The 18553-nt window shown below is 43.4% G+C and overlaps 1 protein-coding gene across 3 annotated transcripts in view; it reads left to right on the forward strand.

Annotated features, from left to right (window-relative positions):
- The window catches only part of LOC307218812 (putative oxidoreductase ZK1290.5), a 71821-nt gene that overhangs the window by 45339 nt on the left and 7929 nt on the right, over positions 1–18553 (forward strand). For 2 of the 3 annotated variants that reach the window (XM_079981699.1, XM_079981698.1), the window contains exons 4-6: positions 3169–3260; positions 6322–6504; positions 8148–8207. In XM_079981699.1, the coding sequence (XP_079837825.1) occupies positions 3169–3260; positions 6322–6504; positions 8148–8207 (335 nt within the window). Of the gene's footprint in view, positions 1–3168; positions 3261–6321; positions 6505–8147; positions 8208–13460; positions 13580–18553 lie in introns of all 3 variants that reach the window. The other variant, XM_079981697.1, reaches the window with a different exon arrangement.

Consider the following 18553-nt stretch of genomic DNA (forward strand, 5'->3'; position numbering starts at 1 on the left):
AAAAAATACCCTAACCCATACATTCTTTTCTAAAGTTGCAATTTTTATCTGAATACATAGGTAAAGGTAAAGGTACCCCTGCCCATACGGGCCAGTCTTGACAGACTCTGGGGTTGTGCGCCCATCTCACTTAAGAGGCCAGGGGCCAGCGCTGTCCGGAGACACTTCCGGGTCACGTGGCCAGCGTGACATCGCTGCTCTGGCGAGCCAGAGTCGCACACGGAAACGCCGTTTACCTTCCCGCTGGTAAGCGGTCCCTATTTATCTACTTGCACCTGGAGGTGCTTTCGAACTGCTAGGTTGGCAGGCGCTGGGATCGAGCAGCGGGAGCGCACCCCGCCGCAGGGATTCGAACCGCCGACCTTTCGATCGGCAAGTCCTAGGCGCTGAGGCTTTAACCCACAGCGCCACCTGCGTCCCATCTGAATACATATGTAACTATTAATAGCCTATTATACATTTTGTATAAACACATTCCAAATATTGTCATATTTATCCAAGCAAAGTCTAATTTGGTAAGCAGTCTGTTCATAAGTTGTGAGTGATCATATTGCCAATTCATTTATTAAACAGGATCGTATCTTAGGAGATCCTAATGGCATTTTTTTGGTGGGTGGGTGCACACACAGAGAGAGAGACTTTTACTTCATGTTTTAAAAGCTTTATAATATTTGTTATAATAGAGCGGTCATTGAAGTAAAATGCTGTTGTCTACCCTGTGCTCTTGGGGAAGTGAGCTATGTGAACTTTGGAACCAATGGTCTGTCTCTGGCTATTCATAAAAAATATAATACTTTGTGTACTGCCTCAAATGAAAGGTCCATCCAGTCCTTTTACCCAATAAAGAGGTACTGCAAGTAAGCTCATAACTAGGGTGTGATGGAACTAGCCACCTCCTGTTTTACATCTGAAGCGTCTGGTTAAGAGAGAGAGGTTTTCTCAGAACAAACCTTTTCTGGAGAACTTTCTTCTCCCAGGAATTCTACAGTGGCAGAAGCGTGAACACCATTCAGAATTATTCGAGGGTCAACTTAACTGAAGGTTGTTAGGTAGGTTCCATACAGCGTTAGAAATTGTTTTTAAAACATCTTTTGTTGGGCTGGTAGGGTTAAGGGACCAGAGCTTGCTCACTTTACCATAATGTGCACTCTAAAACAGAAATAAAAATTAGTGCATGGCTGCTTCTTAGCCAAGAACAATGTCCCATCATTTTGATGGCTGCTCAGAGTTATTCCTTTCTCCCATTGTTCCCTGTCCAACTGTTGTCTTCACAAGCCCCTTTTGCTGTGTTTGGGCTGTCTAAGTAGCTTCCATGTTTTGTTACCCATGTCTTAAATTTTCCTCCATCAATGAGCTTGACCCTTGTTCGTCAGGACTCTGGGGAAGGGAGGAAACTACCCTTGTCTCCACTGTTCAAGGAAGCAGGATGACCTCGTACTTTTCCATTGCAGTATTCTGTAGAATACACAGGATAATTAATCTAGCACTGCCGTGAAGCACAAGAAAATCAGTATGGCTGATAATTGCCCCATATAATAGTTTCATTCTGAAACAAGAGTTCTGTGCAGCTTGAAAGCTTGCAACCCTTGCCAATAAAGACATGAGATGGATTCAGAGAAAACAGATTGCCTTAAACTTTCTGGATGTTATCAGTTTGCCTATGGCAGATGAAACCACTTATGCAACAATCGCTTTAGTTTAGCAAATTAGGGCAAATTTCCCCCTTCTTTTTAGCTGTTTCTGGAACTATCGGCACAGTTCTATATACACACATAATTTTGTGGAAGCATGCTGAGCTGCATGCATGTAATTATGGCCCTTTGATGGCAGGCAGCGTTAGAAAATGCAAAACCCAGCTATAGATTTGTGCTCTTAATTCCTGACTTCATAAGTATAGTTTCTGTGGGTTTTCTTTTACTGAATGTCTTCCTTGCAGTAATAACCTGAAAGTAGTCAGAAGTCTGTTTGGATTGTTTGTCCTTGTGTTTTCTTACACCCTATTAGTCTTCTACGCATGTTCCACTTCTTTTGAGCTTTTGGCAGGCTGTTCAGAACACCATTTCCTCCTTTTCAACCTGGCAAAGTCCAATTGTTCTTTGCTTACACTACACCAGCTTTTCCCAGAATTTAGCCTGGAGCTTGAATCCACCAGGGAGCCCCCTGTGTGTTTAGATTATAAAACTGCTTCCTAAAGGGATCTTGATTGAATTGTGTCCTCAGATAATGCTGTCAAACTGCAAGTTCAGTGTTGTTCTTTCTAAAAAATTACCCTATGATGTTACTCAGAACTCTCATTATGCATAAATTGGGGTGTGTGTAACCTTTCCCTCACTTGATGACCGTTTCATCATTCCTAAAATGTATTTATTTTTATAGCCCACCCTCTTCTGAGAGCTTGTATGTAGGTAACAACCTTTTCTTATCTCATAAGAAAGCTGACTGATGCTGAGAGGTAGTTATTTGCACAGGGCCATTCGGACACAGCCAAGGCATGCTCTACTACTTAAATTTGGGTATCAAAAGTATTCAGATTTTAAATGGTAAAGTACACACACGGTATCAGCAATTGTCTGCCGGCTCTACGTGTTCAGTAGGGACGCGGGTGGCGCTGTGGGTAAAACCTCAGCGCCTAGGACTTGCCGATCGCATGGTCGGCGGTTCGAATCCCCGCGGCGGGCTGAGCTCCCGTCGTTCGGTCCCAGCTCCTGCCCACCTAGCAGTTCGAAAGCACCCTTAAGTGCAAGTAGATAAATAGCTACCGCTTTATAGCGGGAAGGTAAACGGCGTTCCGTGTGCTGCTCTGGTGCTGGTTCGTCAGAGCAGCTTCGTCACGCTGGCCACGTGACCCAGAAATGTCTGCGGACAGCGCTGGCTCCCGGCCTCTAGAGTGAGATGAGCGCACAACCCTAGAGTCTGTCATGACTGGCCCGTACGGGCAGGGGTACCTTTACCTTTACCTCTACGTGTTCACTGATGGCAGGGGTTCCCTGAGTGACTACAGAAATTGTATGTGGGAGTGGACCCCATTTCCATGTTTAACAGGCTGAAGTACTGTTAAACCCAACTCTCTTTGGGCCACCTGGTTATAATGTGTGCACTAGGCCCCTCTCCTATCTCCCACCATGGCGGAATGTTATAAACACGTAGCACCTTTTTGCTTTTGTTCAGGTTTATGCCGGTCTATTGGAGTAAGCAACTTTCTTATTTCTCATTTGGAACAACTGAAGGAAGACTGCCAGGTAACCCCACACGTTAACCAGGTGAGTATACTATGCATAGTGGTTTGAAGGCTTTGACTAGCAAACTGGTGTTTTGGGGAGATGGTGAAGAGCATGAGAGGGCTTGAATCCAGCACCACACACCCAACAAAGTGAGGGCAAATCCCAAGGCAACAGCCGCTACTCAGTCCCACATTGAAGCTGTGCATGCCCCATTCCTATATAATGGAACCCAAGGGTTGGATCAATAGCCACGTATAGCACCTATTTTGCCTATGTACTGAGCATTAAAGGTTTGGGCAGAAACTGTACACAAAGTTCAAGTCCTTCATCCAGTGAGAGCCAGGAGACCTGAACCTCCTGACAATCCATTTCATTGAATAATTCCAAACTAGGGGTTCTACTATAATGCAATAAGAGAGGGGGAAAGCTTCTTTATCAACTTTTCCCACATGATGCATAATTTTATAAATCTCTTATCCCATCCTTTCCATAATCTGCATGTTTCTTAAAACACACACACATGCCAAGGTACTCCAACGTACTGATAATTTATGGTTGACCTTTTCTGCACTTCCCCCCAGCATTTTTCTTCCTTGGGAAATAACACACTGTTAGTTCTCTGGCATTTGGTGAGTCTGAAAGCTCCACCTGGAGTATTGCTTCTCCATTCTTCCTCAGAGTCTTCAACAGTAAATACTGGGCATGCCCCATAGCCTGTTCAGGTGCAAGCAGCATGGGCAAATCAGCCATCCCCATCACGTCTCTGCAAACTGTAAACATGTGGTGCTGAATACCACAGAGAGGTCAAGAAACTTCAAAGGTTGAAGAGATGGATGTGTCTGCTGTTTGAACCTTGTCTCTTATCCAGCCCGTCATTTTTGATCACAGTCGGTTTAGGCTGACTCAGCCTAGCCTTTGAGAGCCTGGTTTTTTCAGAGTCTGGATTGAGCAGATGCCAGGCTATTGTTCCTGACTATTGTTGCTTGGAAAGACAACATGTACTAAAGATGAGAAACAGGAAGCAGTCCTTCATCCTCCTCGGGGTGGACGAAATTTTCCACATTCCCTGTGTTGATGTCATGGTGCTAAACTGAGATATTGTGTCGTCTTCTCCATCAAAAGTACGCAAAACGGTTAGGTCACTGGAAGACGTGTGACAGTTAAAGCAGCTTTTCCCCCCAGATAATTTATGTTGGATTTCTGCACATGAGGGGCTTGTGTTTTTCTGTCCAGGAACCGTGTCATTTCTTGAATTTGCTTAATCATCCATGCTTCAATTACAGGGAGGGGTAACATCAGAATAGTTCACGTTTTATTACGTTTTGCCACAGAATGACTTGTTGCGAGAATCTTGGGGTCCTATATCAGTTATATTCGTCACATATTCACACATATTTAGTCCTTCTTCCTCTTGCCTGTCACCTCCTCCTATTCTCCTATTCCTCAGGAGGAACTGACTGTTGATTTTGAGAGGTGGGACACCATCATTGAGCCACTGCAACCAATTACGTCGGTTTGGATGGGGCACACAAACAGAACACACCAGCAAAGCTCCTTGCACAGATGATTTGTGCAAGCAAGCTAACTTATATGCCTTTTTTCTTTCTTCTGCCCACACTCCTCTTTTAATAAACTCCACATTTTCCTGACCCATGATTGTAACTAAAGGACAGGTTTCTATGTCAGCAGGTATACTGTGACACCTTTCTCCCAGTCTATGAAAGAGTAAACTTTTACATTCTGCTCTAATCCCTAGCAAAACTTGGGTAGCATAGTCATAACCACTAGTGGAGATTTCACCATATTTATTCATTTAAAAGTGTGTGTGTGCATGCATGCGCACTAATCACAAGCCTAATTAAGACTAATGAGAAATCAAGGACCATATTGTCCTTTTCCTTTCCTTTCCTTTCCTTTCCTTTCTTTCTTTTTTTCTTTGTGACCAGCTTCCCTAGTGGGACCATTTTTGGCCTCAGCATCCAACACACTTTTTTTGCCCAATTCCCCGTCCCTTCTAAATCTTTCTATGTTCATGCCCCTGGTACTCTTTCTTCTTCCACCCTTCTCCTTCACTTCTCCCCCTTTGACTCTTTAAGTTCCTTGGACCTGACCTTTTTTGTTTGCTTTATACCATAAAGTTTACAGAATATTGGCTGGATTAATGTCACTGTGTAACCAGTCCATATATGTCAGCAGGAAAGATATACGTATGCTCTGTCTAAAATATATATATTTAAGAACTGGATAAGTTGCTACAAATTTAAATGAATGGGATTTTCCATTTTAAGGATATCTCAGCCATGCTGTGTGTGTTGTTTAAGAAAGCCTATGTTTCCCCAAGTTGCCCCTTATTAACATGCTACTGCTGCACCGTTGGGGGGGGTGGTTCCTTCCCGTAACCCTCTGTTAAGATTTATGCACAACCAACTAACCTAACTGAAGATTTTGATGAAAGCCTTACAAATGAGGTCAAATTTGATCATATGGGATGGGTGAATACTTGCCAGGCTATTCTGCAAGACTCATCTCCACATAGGTCATGTGCTGAGATCATTTCATGATGGTAGAAGAGCAACTGTGTGAATTTGCTCTACAAAGAGGTGGAACTGTACAACTGAAGTGAAGGCAGGTACTTGTATAGTGGCATTTTGGTGATAGGCAGATCATGTATGGCTGTGCTGTTCTTTTCTGAGAACCCAGTGTAATCTCAGTCTCTTGTTCATAGGAACATGGGAGAGGAGGAGGAGGAGAAAGAGGCAATGATCTTGCATGATTGATGTCTTGGGACAGAGTTCTAATGCACCCAGCAAACTGCTTCAAACATTACTACAAAGAGTTGGTGCATCTCTGTAACTTCTGAGGATGTTGGCAGCCAGCGTACAAATTTTCCAGGGTACCATGTTTGCACCCAAGGGACTTTTTCCTGGCATTTTGAAGGGAAGAGAAAATATCAATATCAATTTCTTCTTTCCTCTTTTTTTTAAAACTGATAGCACTCTGCCAAATAAGAAGTAACACTTCAGTTGCTTGACCTTTGAGTTGTGATAGATTAAAAGCTGGTGATGGTTTTAACTGCAAAGTTTCTTCTCTTTTATAAAAGGTTGAATACCACCCTTTCCATAGGCCTCAAGAATTAGTGGATTACTGCCAAAGCAGGAATATTGTTTTCGAAGGCTACTGCCCACTTGCTAAAGGTGAAGCTCTTAGTCATCCAGACGTAATTCAGCTTGCAAAGAAATATGGCAGAACTCCTGCACAAATATGTATACGCTGGAGCATACAGGTAAGTTCTAAAGTTGCCAGCATTCTTGGTCCCGTCGAGGTGCGCCGAATCCGAATAGATACTGGGGGAAGGGACTGACATCATGCATGATGTTGTGTGTGACACCCGGATGTGACATGTGATGTTTGTGCGTTGTGTTGCAGCTTGGCTTCCATTTCCAGTGGCTCCTCCACCTTTTCCTCCTCCTGCTGCTGTCACAGGCTGGGGACCACTTCCTCTCCATGGCAGGAAGAGGAGGAGCCACCAGGTTCCTGGCTCATGTGATAGCATCATGTACAGCATCGCACCTGGACAAACATTGAGGGGGGCTCAGCCCCCTGCTAACAAATATTGAGGGGGGAGGAGGCTCAAAGGGGTTCAGCTCCTAGGAGCTGGCGTCCCTGAACCTATCTCTGTTTTAAAAATTTGTCTGTAATAATAATAGTAATAATAGCAATAACAACAACAACAATAATTTATTATTTATACGCCTCCCATCTGGCTGGGTTTCCCCAGCCACTCTGGGCGGCTTCCAATAAAACACTAAAATACAATACCCTATTAAACATTAATGTATTTCCTGCCCACCCACATAAAACATGCCCAGTAATAGAAGACATACCTCATGTGTCTCTTAGTGCCCTCAGTGCTAGGAGTACACTGATGGTTCAAGGTTGTTGGGTGGCTATTTAAAGTAATTGGCTTGAAGTCTAGACGATTGTTGGGTAGAGAGATTGAAAGATACCTTGTCCCTGGGACTAAGTTTAGCTTGGCTGTTCCTGCCAGTGTTACACAAGCAATCTATTAGTGGAAGAGATCCAAAAATTGAGCATCCTCTTCTTCTGTCAGTGTAGAACTACGGAGGCTGAAATACTGGCCTGCAAGAAGTGGGGTCCTGTGTGGATTAATTCTTTGTCAATGCCACTGTGCCCAAACTTGATCTGCAGAGTTGTGTTTGATGAGCGCATGGTTCCTCCCTTGGATAGATACACTTGCAAGTCATTTCAGTATTGGTGTTTTATAGAGAGACTTCTAATATTGTTATATTCGGAGACACATAGGACCCAAAAGTGACTGCAGACGTCTTGCTAAAGGAGGTATTTTGGCCTAGTGCAGGCTTCCTCAAACTCGGCCCTCCAGATGTTTTTGGCCTACAACTCCCATGATCCCTAGCTAGCAGGACCAGTGCTGTCAGGGATGATGGGTATTGTAGTCTCAAAACATCTGGAGGGCCGAGGTTGAGGAAGCCTGGCCAGCGCTTCCAAACAGCAGATGAAGGGAGTAAATCTGTATGTGGGCTGTACCACTGAGGATAGGGGTTTACAGGATTCATAGGAAACTAGCACATCAGGGAGAAGAGTAGACTAAAATACTTCTCCCAGACACCTAGTTTCCATGTGCAGGGGTTTTTATATGAAAGAGCTTCCAGTCATTAGAATTCCCCACCTGGTACATTCCAGACACATGCTTATCATCTCAACTAAGCTGAATTGTTTCAGGTTAACTTAACATTTGTAAAGAGATGATTCACTGACAACTTCCACTAATTAGACACATTGACTTGGGTGAGATAGTTCTAATTCATTCTCCCACTCCCTCTTTCCGTTTTCTTTTTAAAAATAGAACTTTAGGAATATATAAATTGTTTTTATTTTTCATCCTAGAATGGCATTGTCACTATTCCAAAGTCTACAAAACCAGAGAGGGTCCTGGAAAACTGTCAGGTAAGAGCAGATTGCCTTGTGCCAGATGTACATGAATTATTGTACTTTGGACATAACTTTTCATTATTTTACACTCCTCTTCTGCCATCCCATGTCTATTAACATAAGATGGAATATTTGGGAATAACATGAGAATGAAACAGAACTTTAGCAAGCACACATGTAAGGAAACAATGAAAAGTTAAAAAGCTGTTGATTGATCCAAAACATCACAATCCCAGTGACAAAACATTGAGAAAATGGCAAGGAGCCAGGTGAAGTAGGCACCTCCATGAGAAGAACAAAAGAGTAATTGCTGCATTATTTAAAGAAACGTAATATAGCGTATTAAGGGCATCATGTGCTAAAAGAGGAAATAAATCCTGTGGCAATTCTCAGTTAAACCTAGACTAAAGCTAAATTTGAAACGGATAAAGCTAAATTTGTATGTTTTAAAATGAGGTGGGCTAAAATGAAGATTTAGCCTTATAAGTAGTAACCTAAACGTACTTCCACTTGCTGAAACTTAAAAGTTCCTTATAGAGGGGATAGCTCTCTTTTCACTAGGCAGAAAAAGGAGGAATTTGAATTTGATTGTATAAGTTTAAAAATTGTGATTTTAGTAACATTTCTAAAGGTAAAGTATTAGATACGTCTTTTTTATTATTGATTTTGCTTGCTCTACTTGATGTTGTCAATTACCACTATGAGATATTGTTCTCTTTGTCTGTTTCTGGGTAGAACACAAGAATATTTGTTCCCAAAAAGAAAAAAAGTTTGGCTTAGGAGTAGAATGAAATTTAGCTTTAGTTCTTGGGAGACCAAAGCGTAGAAAATATTTAACACTAAAGTGTAGATTTAGAAGGGGACAGTTCCCCTGCAGTTAAGGAGATTAAGGGCAATTATGTTTGCAATATGGGTGGGGTGGGAAGCAGAGTGAACCAGATCAGGATGGGGGGGGGCTTAAGACCCTTGTACCCTTAACATTGCTTCCTGACAGTACATGTACTGAGGGGTTTTTTTGCATAAAGTTTGTGGAAAGGATATATACAGTATCCGCTGTTTATTGAGCAGTCATTCTGATTTGTTTGTGGGTGTCAGATGTTAGTGGTGGTTGCTTGTGAGTAACCAGGCAGGACTCCGACCTGTCTATAACAGGTTTTATTTTGGTGCAAAACTATTTACAGTGCAGAACCATCAGTTCATGTCTGCCTCAATCGCTAGCAGAATCCGGGAGTGGTCGTTTCTGGGTCCTCCCCCAACATAAGAGCTTAGTCACCCCCAGCCTTTTCCTTCCTTCTTTGCGTTTTACACCTCTGCGCAAGGTGGGCTTGGCAAGGAGCGGTGCCGAGGCTCCCAGCAGCATCCTCTAGCCCTTTCCCCTCCTTTACCCTGGAGGTGTGGCTTTCTCCACCCTCAGACTGGCAAGGTGTGGCACAGGGGCTCCCAGCATCCTCCTCTGGTTCCTTCCCCTCTTCCCCACTGGAGGTGTGGCTTTCCCCACCGCAGGAAGAGGAACTGCTTCTCAAGATTTTCAGAGGTTCCCTGTATCCCAACTGCCCCTCTGCCTCCCTTCCCTGTTCCACTGGCAGTCCCCTGACAGTGGGGGAGTTTTATCCCATACTTTCTAGTGCATTTTCCCATCACTTTCCTAACTGCAAAAAGTCTGGATTTTTTTGAAGGGAGAGGAATTGGGTTTGCTGTGCAAGAGCTTCGCACCCACTTTAATGGCACAGCCTGAATTTGCCAGTATGCAGTTTAATCCCACCACAAAATATGGCAGTCTGGAAGTGCCCTGTGTGTTGTTGAATTGTGCAATGAATGGAAAGCTGTTTTGGGTGTCCAAAACGGTTGCATGTAATTTCTAAAGACAGAACTTAAATGAGGGTAAGTTGAAAGCAATCTAAAAGGGATATTCAAGAGACAATTGTCTATAGGACAATTGTCTATAGGGCAATTGGAGGTTATTTCATAAATTGGAGGTTATTTAATACCAGAATGCCAGAAGTACAGATATAACGATGAACACAAATTGGAAAGATATAAACAAGTCCAAGAGAATGCAAGTGTGATTGTTGAGCAAAGTCAAGGAGGTTATAAAAAGCAAGAAGGCTTCCTTTAAAAAGTGGAAGTCTTGGCCGAGTTAGAAAAATAAAAAGGGGCACCAACTCTGGCAAAACAAATGTCAGTTGGTGATAAGGAAATTGGAGAGCACCTTGCTAAAAACACTGACACAAGCAACACATTTCTTTAAATATATCAGAAGCAGGAAGTCAGCCAGAGAAAGGTAGTTGGTTTCTTTGATGACAAAGATTTGAAAGGGTTATTGAAAGAGGATAGGAAGATTGCAAGGAAGCACAAAACTTATTTAACATTAGTTTTCAGCATGGGAGATGTTGGGCAGATACTTGCTCCTGAACTACTTTTTCAGGAAAGGTTTTTGAAGAACTAAGGCTGCAGTCTGCTGCACACTTACCTGGTAATGAGCTCCACTGTACACAGTGAGACAGAGAATCACAAGACTGTGATGGCCAAGAGCTTAGATGGCTTTCAAAGGGGTTTAGCAAATGCATGTAAGTTATCGCGACCTTAGGGTGAAAGCTGGGAAATAGCTGGATAGCTAGCTAGATAAATAAGTAGATAAAATTATCCTTGATAGTTAAATGGAACCTCTGCGTTCATAGACCAGCTGTTATGGGTCAACTGAAGGAGAAGTCATGACATTTATTTGCATCAGCGTTTCCCAAACTTGGGTCTCCAGCTGGTTTTGAACTACAGTTCCCATCATCCTTGACCACTAGCTAGGGAAGGTGGCAGTTGTAGATCAGTAACATCTGGAGATCCAAATTTGGGAAACCCTGATTTACATACTAGAAAACGTATATTCCACCCTTTCCAATGCATTTTGCATCACACAGGGCAGCTAACAGTGACCGAACCAATAAAATCATACAATCAGCATATGAGCTGAAACAAACAGATAAAATGAAGGCAAGTGCAGCAGATAAAAGCAACTAAAATTAGGGTTTGTTAAGGCCATGTTACACTGAACAGGAAGCAATTAGAAGGAGAAGGCGCAAGGAGGGTTCTGATTAGCTTGTCAGTTCATACTTGGCAACCGGGCATTGCAGTTGTGTTTTTAAGCATTTCGGTTGATAATGCAGTTTACCTGTATAGGGAATCTTTTTAATGTGTGATGTTTTATTATGTTTTTATATGTGTTGGTAGCTGCCCAGAGTGGCGGGGGCAACCCAGTCAGATGGGTGGGGTACAAATAATAAAATTATTGTTGTTATTATTTAAGTGTCCCCCCCCCCCCCGCCAAAGAAAATCAGCACAAATGAGGTGGTGGGGAGGCAACACAGAAAGCATGGGAAAGCAGTGGGCTGGCAAAATATGCCATGAACATTTTGCCATGAACAGTCCCACAGATATTCCAGTTGGTCTTCACCAGTTAAAACAGCGAACCAGTGCTTTAGTCGCCTAAGCTACCAGTTTGAAGAAATAAATGCTTGCAAACCTGTCCTTTTAAAAACTTTGCTTAAAAACACACCTCAGGTAGTTCTGGGGAAGAAGGGATTTATTGCTTCTGAGACAGCCAAGGGAAGAGAATCATAGAATCATAGAACTGTAGAGTTGGAAGGGACCCTGAGGATCATCTAGTCCAACCCCCTGTAATGCAGGAATATGCAGCTGGTCCATACAGGGATCGAACCTGCAACCTTGGTGTTATCAGCACCATGGTCTAACCAACTGAGCTATCCAGGCTCAGGATATGCCGAACTTGCTCAGGATATGCCGGGTGCGTAGCGTAACAGTTGCACATCTAATGCTGCCGTCTCTGCCTTTATCCATGCACACAGCTTACAGGAATTCCCAGTTCAGGGAACCAAGCGAGGGTAAAGGGGAGGCAGGCAAGGAAATGGCCTTTCACCATATGACATGCGCCGCCTGTGATCGAACTTCGTAAGCTCTAGGAAAGAGTCCCTTCCTTACAGTCTGTGTCTATCCTCCCCCAGGAGCCATTCTAGCAGTTCTAAGTGCCAACTGGTGTGTTCCAGGAACTAAACCTGTGCTTCTCAGAAAGCATATTTACAAGGAGGGATAGCTCTTTGTTTGGCTAGGAGAAGGGATTTTTTTAAAAAACCTCCCAGCCAGGGAATCCCCTTTCTCCCAGAAGCTCTTAGTCTCATCAACATTCTGTGTATATTATGTCATCACTGTGTCCCCCCCCCCAATGAACACTGGCTTCATTAAATAGTCTTGAAAGTGTAAGACTTGTTATTTCATTGTGGTTTTCTTTCCCAAGTTCTACTTTACTTGGTGTTTTGACCTACATTTCTCCCAGAATCGTTAATGGTGATTTACAGGGGTGTGGGGAGAAAGAAACAGATGGTATTTATGGGCATCCCTTGGTTTTGGAACAGATCGTGAAATTATAGCTGTAGATGAGACTTCAGGGTCCAACCACATTGCTTTCAGGGCTAGCTATGGAATTCTGTGGAATTGTCTCCCACAAGAGTCACCGATGGCTGTTAGCTTGGGTGGCCTTAAAAGAGGATTAGATAAATTCATGGCGGATAAGGCTACCATTGGCTACTCATTCTGATGGCGCACTGGTTGTGCTCAGATCCTGCTTGTGGGCTTCTCCAAAGGCATCTGTTTGGCCACTTGAGAGCAGAATGCAGGACTAAATGTGTCCTCCAGCCTCTTCTTAAGTTCCTACATTACGTTCATGCTCAGTTTATGTTGCACTGAGAGTGTGGGAAGTTGGGAACAAACAGTGATGGACGAGAAATGGCTTAGTACAGGCATATCCAAAGTCCGTTTCACGGGCCCAATTGATTTAATCCAGCCTCCTTGGTGGCATATGTCCTGGGGTAAAATCCTAAGAAAAGCTCAACAACTTCGCGGTAAACCTAAACTCTAAGAAAAGCTCAACAACTTCAATCCTAAAAAAGCTCAACAACTTCGGTTGGCCCTCACACATGTTCATTTCATCAAATATGGCCCTCTTTGAAAAAAGTTTGGGCATCCCTGGCTTAGTAAAACAGTCTAAATAGATCAATTATGTGAGCCTAGACACATCATAGAGAGGAAGTCAAGTATTTTCCAAATTAAGTAGAGCTATGACATTCTAACTATCTGGTTGTAGATACAAACTCTTGAACCAAAATTATGATTCAGGATGCTGGTGTGTTTTTAAGAAGCAGGCAGTTGGTTTTTATTGTTGCCTTGTATGTGTTCCACTAACCACATATACATTCCCCTTAGGTCTTTGACTTTTCCCTAGCAGAAGATGATGTTGCAATTCTGAATGGAATGCATGATGGGAGACATGTCTCCTGGGATCCAACCCCAGTTGTTTAGATGCCAAAGCTTGGATTGTTGTTGTAAGTTACATAGTATCTGAAGGGACAATGCTGCTTTTGTAATGTATTCTCATGCAGTAATGCAAAATGAAATGAAATATTGCCTTGATAATTAGCTGTACAATCTGTTTGGGTGTGGTAATATGTAGCTTAATAACAGAGAAGGTAGAATTTACACTTTTCTCCCCCAAGCCCTTACAGTTTGACATCATCACTCTTCAGCCTTCCCAACAAGTTTGATACTTCTTTTTTCTGCTCCAGCAAAGCCCTGTCATTTTATATCTAGCATTTTTTTTAAAAAAAATAAATACTGTAATAATAATGGGTGGTATTCAACTAAGTTTGAGTATAGACTTTACATTCATGGGCCTAATTTAAAGGTAAAGGGACCCCTGACCATTAGGTCCAGTCGTGGCTGACTCTGGGGTTGCGGTGCTCATCTCGCTTTACTGGCCTAGGGAGCCGGTGTACAGCTTCCGGGTCATGTGGCCAGCATGACTAAGCCGCTTCTGGTGAACCAGAGCAGCACACGAAAACGCCGTTTACCTTCCCACCGGAGCGGTAACTATTTATCTACTTGCACTTTGACATGCTTTCGAACTGCTGGGTTGGCAGGAGCAGGGACCGAGCAACGGGAGCTCACCCCGTCGTGGGGATTCGAACCACCGACCTTCTGATCGGCAAGTCCTAGGCTCTGTGGTTTAACCCACAGCGCCACTCGTGTCCCTTGGGCCTAATTTAGTCATGTTCTTTTCCGTCAACGCGTCTGTTCCAAGTAAAACTTGACGCAAAAAGCCCCTCCACTATTTCCTAAGAAACAGCCCTCAGGCATGAAGCATTCCTTAGATCCCTCTCATCCTTTCCATGCATGCCAGCACAGGATGTGCTCCAGAACTCCAGTAAGAAGCGCCCCATTCCTTCTGACTGGAAGTTATCCTTGACACCAGTGGGGACTAAAATTTCAGCATTTACAAGCATCTGCAGAGAAACAGCCTCAGATCCGTAAATTCTGCAAAAAGTGAACGACAGCTGCTATTTTGAATTCTCTAGTTCATTCGCTTGGTTCTTCTGTACTCAAGCAACCCCGGAAAATTGTGCCTGTTTTGCCAAGGCCATCCAACATCTTATGGCAATAAGTGCCATAGAGCTAGTATCTGCTCTTTGGTCATCTCTGTTTCCCCCCCAAAGTCAAGAGACACCAGAGCAAATTTTTATGCAAATAGGTGTGAACGAGTTCTAAAGAAAAATACCTTCAGTATAGAGAATCTGTAATAGATCTAGATGAGCCTGATCTGGGGAGATTTTCGAGCTTCGATAGAGGCCTACCTGCATTATCACTTCCTGAGGCTCAGCTATGGGAATGAAGACTATCCCCATGGCGTCCTGCCATTCTTCTTCCAGGGTCTTCATGAAGATTCTGGTAGCCATGATAGCCCATCTCCAGATAGTAGAGAACAGTATTCAGCACCCCAGCCTCAACTCAAGGTCTTCAGGATATGATGTTCATGCTTCAGGGGATGCAGAAACAAAGATTAAGGGGTAGGAAGTGGGTATCACCTTCTTCACCTGATGGCCCCAATGTCCTTGGTAAAGCTGATCAATCGGTTCTACAGTATTAGGAGACTGGGTTAACTGCTGATAGTGCCAAATCTACTTCACCAAGACTCTTTTCTTCATCCTCAGCCACAGCTATGGAGGTTGATAGGCAGATCTTGATAGGCATTAAATGCCCCTCAGAGTGAACTCCATTGATTTAACCACTCATCAATCTTCCACTGCTCCTGCTTACAACAGTATTTGAAAAGCCTATCTTCACTACAAGTTAATTTAGTTTTCATCTAGGTTGGATTTCGGGGTAAACATGATGTTATACACTTGACATTGGAACCTAGTATTAAAACTTGCATTAAAGTATATGTAGTGTATGTTTTAAACAGAGCCTCTGCCCATTGAATTATCAGCCTGGCATTAGGTATGCAGTCATGCTTGTCTGATATTTTCGGAGTTCCTGTGTCTAGAAGTGTATGGAAAGTCTGACTGTGATTTATATTGTTTTAGGACTTCCTGCAGCAGTTTTCCCACTGCTGTGCTGTTTTAGCTGTATCACAAAACAAATGTTCCTTGCTTTTTTATCATCCCAGCTTGTAGCGAGCTGGTATTGTTGTTTGTCCCTGAAGTTTTGTTGCTAACACTTTGAGTGGAGACAAAGTTTCTCCCCTTGATTACAACTCCTGAGGGAGATTCTGAAAACATTTTGAAGGGATGCCTTAAGGCCCACGCCCTAAATTACATTTGATCATGTTTTTCAGAGACACTTTTCCTACGGGTTCCATTGGTCCATCTCTCACTTCCAGTAAAGTTTGGGCTTTTTCACATGCTATGTGACTGCAAACTAAGGTTTGACTCGGGAGTGTGTACTTAAGAGCAAAATTAAAAAATTCCTTCCAGTAGCACCTTGGAGACCAACTAAGTTTGTTATTGGTATGAGCTTAGTTGGTCTTTAAGGTGCTACTGGAAGAATTTTTTTTTATTTTGTTTCGACTACGGCAGACCAACACTACCTGTACTTAAGAACAGATCAAGTTGATGAGTGAAATGCTAAAATTACTTGCAAACATGCATGCATTGCAGATTTTCAGATATATACCTAAGAAGTTTAATTTGTGAAGAGGTTTATTATTATTATTACTATTTTTTTGGAAAGCAGGAGCTACTTATATTCTTTGCTGTTGTGTTTTCTATGGCAACCTTGATGCTTCCTGCAATAAACAAACACAATGTGCAGGGCAGATCCCTGAATGGCTGATGTGAACTGTGGGACTCTGACCACATCTCCCCAGTATATTCACCAGGGAGTATATGCATGTCCTTTATACTTAGATGTGGGTGGTGCTGTGATCTAAACCACTCAGCCTCTTGGGCTTGCTGATTGGAAGGTCGATGGTTCGAATCCACTCGACGAAGTGAGCTCCCGTTGCTCTGTCCCAGCTTCTGCCAACCTAGCAGTTCGAAAGCACGCCAGTGCAAGTAGATAAATAGGTACTGTTGCGCCAGAAGCAGTTTAGTCATGCCGGCCACGTGACCCGGAAAGCTGTCTGTGAACAAAGGGCGGCTCCCTCAGCCCGAAAGCCAGATGAGCACCGCAACCCCATAGTCGCCTTTAACAGTCCAAAGGTCCTTGACCTTTTACCTTTATAATACTTAGATGCTTATGTGCCCCTAAAATCTTGTTCTCGTGGTGGTGGAGAAGATGGCCGTGCGCTCCCCCAAATCCTTATTGCATAATACATGTTGCAGGTGCTCCACATGGATGCCTGTTCATGACGGCATGAAGGGTGGAAAGTTCCCAATGTTGGGCGCTTCGCCTCCTTCTCTTTCTTAAGGGAGAAGATTCATCTGATTCTCTCTCTCTCTCTCTCTCTCTCTCTCTCTCTCTCACACACACACACACACACACACACACACACACTGTGTGATGCACATTACATTTTTGTGCTTTAGGGAAGATGTGCAAATGTGGCCACACATCCATCACAGAATTGGGGTCTTTAAGCCAGGGTAAACCTCTTAAATGGCCATTTGTATTTCCTGTAGGATTCACCTTTGCAGCTACAGCAAAAGTGCAGAAGCTTCTCTAAGCTACACCTGAGTATTTCTGCATTATTATTATATTTGCAGGGCAAGCCTGAGTTGGCTGGAGATTAGATCCAGCTAACCATTTGACCTTGTGTTCTAACCTTAAAAAGCTGATTTGTTGACAGTTGGGAGGGGGTAATGGCAGGTGCGACCAGCACATGGAAACTGTGTGAAAGCACACTTCCTTTCAAAGAACAGTTACTGAAAGTAACAGTTATGTTCTGTGATTTCTCCCCCACCCCAAAGCTTTTCACCACCATTGCTGATCCTGACAGCTATTTGCTTGCCTTCCTTACAGTGCAGAGGGAGGGAAACTCTTGAGTAAAGCTACCTAAAGCAAGAAAAAATGAGGCCCAGCCTTCTCTAGTGCAACTGACAGCTCAATTGGTGGTTGCATTTAGAATGTGCCGCAGAAGATCGAATGTGAAGGTTTAAGCATTTATATATGGGAAAGTTAGCTGTGAGAGCCAGTGTGGTGTAGTGGTTAAGAGCGGTAGTCTTGTAATCTGGGGAACCGGGTTCGCGTCTCTGCTCCTCCACATGCAGCTGCTGGGCGACCTTGGGCCAGTCACACTTCTCTGAAGTCTCTCCGCCTCACTCACCTAAAAGAGTGTTTGTTGTGGGGGAGGAAGGGAAAGGAGAATGTTAGCCGCTTTGAGACTCCTTTGGGTGGTGATAAAGTGGTATATCAAATCCAAACTCTTCTTCTCTCTTCTGTGCAAAGTGCTTCCTTCTCAGTTCTTAAGCAGCACATGGCAGTTATTGGATCACAAAGGTTAAAGAGAGAGCACACAAACTTGGGACGTTAGTGCAAAATGGCACTGCTCATTAGCAAAAGTAAGGATGGTGCAGCTGTACAAGTTAGCACCACAGGTTAAGCAGATCCCTAGAAATAGGGTGCTGGACAAAAACCATGAGGATCCCTGAGGATCTGAAGACGTGCTACACCACAATGCGCAAAGCACAGCACAGGTGCAGCTCCCAACTTGGCCCACAGCACCTTCCTTGCAGACATAATGTGTTACACTTATCAATAAAGCCGCCTCCCATCATCGCAGGAACGGAATACTATTTTCTCGTATAAACTGGGGGTCTTCCTGTGTTCTGCTTGCTGTAGCTTTCCATTAACTGGTAGAGAATTTTTCTCGAGCTTTCTGGCATGTTGCTGCATTTAGAAAACAAGGAAAAAGCTGCTCTCGGTTCTTTTGACCAGGAAATAACTTTGGCCTGTGAAGTTTCATATTGCTTGATAAACAGTTCGAAAAGAAGTAAATTTTTGCCTTCGGAGATGGTTTCGGCACGTTTTCATAGAGCTGGGGCGAAAGAACGCCTAAAAAGTTTTACCGCTTAGCCCACAGG

The sequence above is a fragment of the Podarcis cretensis genome (assembly GCF_951804945.1).
Source record: "Podarcis cretensis genome assembly, chromosome: 6".
Lineage (NCBI taxonomy): Eukaryota > Metazoa > Chordata > Lepidosauria > Squamata > Lacertidae > Podarcis > Podarcis cretensis.